General features: G+C 29.8%; 1 protein-coding gene across 1 annotated transcript; it reads left to right on the forward strand.

Annotated features, from left to right (window-relative positions):
• Window positions 1-1,912: 1,912 nt before the first annotated feature.
• On the forward strand, window positions 1,913-3,350 carry LOC145749795 (26S proteasome non-ATPase regulatory subunit 6-like). Its single transcript, XM_082565658.1, has one exon. The coding sequence runs from the start codon at window positions 1,963-1,965 to the stop codon at window positions 3,118-3,120; it is 1,158 nt and encodes a 385-aa protein (XP_082421784.1). The 5' UTR covers window positions 1,913-1,962; the 3' UTR covers window positions 3,121-3,350.
• Window positions 3,351-4,531: the final 1,181 nt, after the last annotated feature.

The raw sequence follows: 4,531 nt of genomic DNA on the forward strand, positions 1-4,531 counted from the left end.
AAAGGCCTGAAAAACACGAAGGTTATATTAAGGTTTGGTACATGGTATTGTATCCCAGACTTCTCTAGTTTTAAACACTATTGTCCTGAAGAACCTAACAAAAGAAAACGTAACCACTAAGAGCCGGCGTATGCGAATTACGTCGTTTTATACAAAGGCAATACAACTAAGTTTACTAAGCTTATAAGAAGTTTAAATCCATTTAGTTTAAGTTTCTTACTATATCGTTTCGGTATTGATTTTTTAACTGTATTGATTTTAATTAAAACTTGATAAATTGACTATCCACTATACATACTTTAAGGTTCGGATACTGTTGTAGCTATGAAAAACTAAATTTACTTGAAAAATAAAATATGGTTCGAAATCGTTTGATATTTTTAACATAAACATAAAGTTTTGGGCAGACTAAACAAAAGGGCTTCCGCCCCTTTCCACCTTATGCCTTATTGGAATTGAACAAAAATTCCACAATTATTAAAGTATAATAAACTAAACAAAATTTATATATATATATATTATTTATACAAGCAGAATTATATGGTACATTCCATATTGTTGCTTGAAACTAACTATAACAAACGCACTCTTTCCGCCTTGGTAGTCTTATCTTGACCAGTTATTCTACTCATTCAGCGTAGAATTGCATTTTAAAGTCTAGGCTGGCTTAACAGTTTATGTTTTTATTAAACTTGTATTCTTGTTTAGTAGGTACGAATTCGCGGTTATATATTTATATTAGCGCTTATGATTATTTTACTACAACTAAGATCTAAGATTTAGCACGCAGCTGTTTTTTTAATAAATAGAATAACATGCGCGCTTTCTTCTTATAAGCTGTGTTTACCTTTTTCTTTTTGTGTTACAAGGTTTTGAAGGTTGTTTCTAACAGAACTTTGCTCATGTATTGCACATGTTGTACTTTAAAAAGTGGTTAATTTACTCCACTATTTGATACCGCGAATTAGGAATGTATTTATTTTTAAAGTTACGCTCTGGCTGTACTTTTATATTTAACAATATTCCAAGATGGCATAGCACATATAATTTTAATAAAATTTTATACAAACCATTGCAGATTTTTGCAACTATCGAAAATTACTTATCACTAGATTCTGTTGGTTTTATTATAAGGTAATTGCAGGCCAATATACTTTTAAAATGTTACCTTTTAATTGTATCAGGTTGATTAGCTTGTAATTTTTATCAACCCGGCTTTATCTTGTTTATATTTAATAATAACTAAACAACAAACATTGTTAAAATATTTTGTAATAATAAATACCAATGACGAAATAATTACGCGTTTATTAATTTGCTTATAAGAATATTTGTGACGTTATTTTGGTGACGCGTCATAGATAATATATTTGAGTTAAAACTTCTGTTTTGTGACTTGACAAAATTTGTAAAGTTTTGAAACTTTAATTAAATTATGTATGACAGCTTTTAATATTTCAACAATGGTTAGTAGGTCTGTGGCTAAGGTAGTTAGTTACGTTTGAGTAATATGTGACAAGCGATATCCTATAAGCGGAATGAACTCGCGCAGACTCAATACTTTATCAACAGCTTTTTTATTCGGGCAGTTATATTTTATTTTTTCAATAGCACAAACTGCCAAATGCAACTCAAGACTAGGTCTGTAGGTCAGAGTAACTGATATTACTCCACGTTTAGGTCGCGCATTCGACCTTTCCACATCGAGAATAAAGATATACAAAAAAATGTTACTCTATGTTAGGTTGTGAAGTTGGCTTTTTCACATTGAGGATAAATAAAAAAAAGACTGAAAGATATGAACGATATGTAACTTATTTCTAATAATAAAATTGGAAAATTAAAAAATCATGTATTAGTTTTAAATTAAAGTTATATTTCTGTAACATTTTTTTTGTTTGGCACTAGAATTTGAAATATTAAAAATTTGTCAATTAAAATCTTAGTTTTATAATTTTAATCATGCCAATTGAAAACTTAGAAGATGAAGGGTTATCCAAAATCCCCAATCTTGAAATTGCAAACTTGAACTTTCTGCTAAAATTAAACCCAGAAGATGAACTTGCAAAAAAGGAAATTTTAAACTTTGTGAAATTGGACAACATGGCTCCATACTATGTTGTGCTTTGCAAAGAGCGTGAATGGAGTATCGACAATAAGCTCCTAAAAGAAATGAAGGCAGAGAATGAAAAAGAAATCGTAAAACTTGACGAGAAAATAGCTCAGGAAGTGGAGTACGAGTCCGACGAAAAAGATGCCTTAATCTCAAAAGCTGAGTATCTTTGTAAAATTGGAGACAAAGATGAATGCCTTGTCATGTTTAAAAAAGCATATGAGAAGACCATTGCTATCGGTCAACGACTTGATATTATTTTCAATATTATTCGAATTGGTCTTTTCTATATGGATCATGATTTAATTACAACTAATATCGACAAAGCGAAGCAGTTGATTGAAGACGGGGGCGATTGGGATCGTAGAAATCGTTTAAAAGTCTATCAAGGTCTATATATGGTTGCTGTGCGCGATTTTAAGAATGCTGCTAAGCTTTTTTTGGAAACCGTTTCGACGTTTACATCTTATGAGTTAATGGAATATAACACCTTTGTAACTTACACTGTTTACTCATGTATGTTGGCTTTGGATCGCTCTCAGCTTAGAGATAAGGTTATTAAAGGCTCTGAAATCTTGGAGGTTCTGTTTGAGGAGCAAAACACGAAGGACTTTTTGTTTTCGCTCTACAACTGTCATTATGCTCAGTTTTTTACCAGTTTGGCTCAGGTTGAGATTCTAATGAAGCGTGATCGTTACTTCCATGCTCATTATCGTTACTACATCCGTGAGATGAGAATTTTGGGCTACACCCAACTACTGGAATCCTATCGCAGCCTGACTTTGGAGTACATGGCCGAAGCTTTTGGTGTAAGCGTTGATTTTATTGATCGTGAGCTCTCTAGGTTTATATCGGCTGGTAGACTTCACTGTAAAATCGATAAAGTCGGTGGGATTGTCGAAACCAATCGTCCGGACAGCAAAAATTGGCAATACCAGGAGACGATCAAAAAGGGTGATCTTCTGCTCAACAGAGTACAAAAACTATCTCGAGTTATTAATATTTAATATCCCTGGGATTTAGATTTTTTATTTTTCTTAGAAGGTTCAAAAACGTATGTATGTAAAACATTTTGATTTTTTATGGTAAAAAAATGTTTTAATTTAATTTTTTTGGATGTCCATATAACAATTCATTATTAATTTTAGTTTTTTCTTTTTGATAAGTAGTTTATTTAACCAACATCTTTTTGGGCCATTTACTAAAATAACTTTTGTTGCTTATGTAATAAATATGTTAAAAAAAATTAGTTGTGTTTTTTTAAAGAAATAGGTTTTAAAGTTTTACAAAATTAAATAAATTAAGTTTATGACAGTTTATGTCTCTCCGCGTTCAAATTTAGATTTTTTTTAAACATTTAAGATAAACTAATTTTAATGCAATAATATCATATATACTTAAAATATTTGTTAAAACATGCTTTTAACACATTTCTAATATATAGTAAAAATATCAAAAATAGGGTACTGAATTAAGGTGTTATTGTTTTGAGCCATTTTTGGCCCTAGTCATAAATTGACAAGTTTGAGATGCCTGTTTCTGATCAAATTACCCAATTTTAGTACCTAGATAACAAAAAGGCGATATCACGTTTTTTTGTTAAGTAGACAAAGGTAAAACTCCAGCCGCAAGATGACGCCCAAGATCCAACGTAAGTAGTTATAAAGTCAGCATTAAATTAATATTATTAACCTTTTGTAAAAAAAAACTGTCTAAGAGTGTTGATCAAAATAAAGTTAATAAATTTATGAATTTGAAATTGTGTAAAATTTATTAAAAATATCATCTTACATTTTTAAGAAACCTTAGTTCACGCCCCCAGTTATACATCGCCAACTTTGTAATTTATCAACATATTTCACATGAAGAAGTCAACTAGGATTCTAGAATTTTATCCGGTCAAAGATACAAGATTTTTTTAAAACGTGAGTATGTTGCTTAATGTTTTTTGCCCTAATTAGAGGTTGGTTAAAGGCCTTATAAAATCTGTAATCAAAATACGTTTATTTAAAATTTTTACCTATATAGGCTATACAATTTTTATCTATAAATATATAGGAGAGTTATGACCTAAAATATTAATTTTTTGAAATCTCAAAAACAAAATTTAATTATTTTATTATATTTACCTTACTAACATTAAAGACAAAACATTTTTAAAAAAAAGTAGAACAAAAGTTACAGCGTTTTTTTTGGTGGGATCGTAATAGGCGACCCTTAACCTATATGCTATAGGCCATATAGGACACTGTATACAAAAAATCTCAATTTTTTTTTATTTTAAATTAAACTCTATTAAAACAACCCCGTTAGCTTAATGAGCGCGAGTACAAAAAATAAATTGAAATGAATAATATATATAGGAGAGATATGGCTAAAGTATTAATTTTTGCAAAATCTTAAAAACAAAATTTAAAG

This window comes from Corella eumyota, chromosome 4, assembly GCF_963082875.1.
Source record: "Corella eumyota chromosome 4, kaCorEumy4.1, whole genome shotgun sequence".
In the NCBI taxonomy this organism is placed as follows: domain Eukaryota; kingdom Metazoa; phylum Chordata; class Ascidiacea; order Phlebobranchia; family Corellidae; genus Corella; species Corella eumyota.

What these genes read in the sequence shown, in the direction of transcription:
- LOC145749795 (XM_082565658.1), top strand. Translation starts at nt 1,963, where the DNA reads ATGCCAATTGAAAACTTAGAAGATGAAGGGTTATCCAAAATCCCCAAT.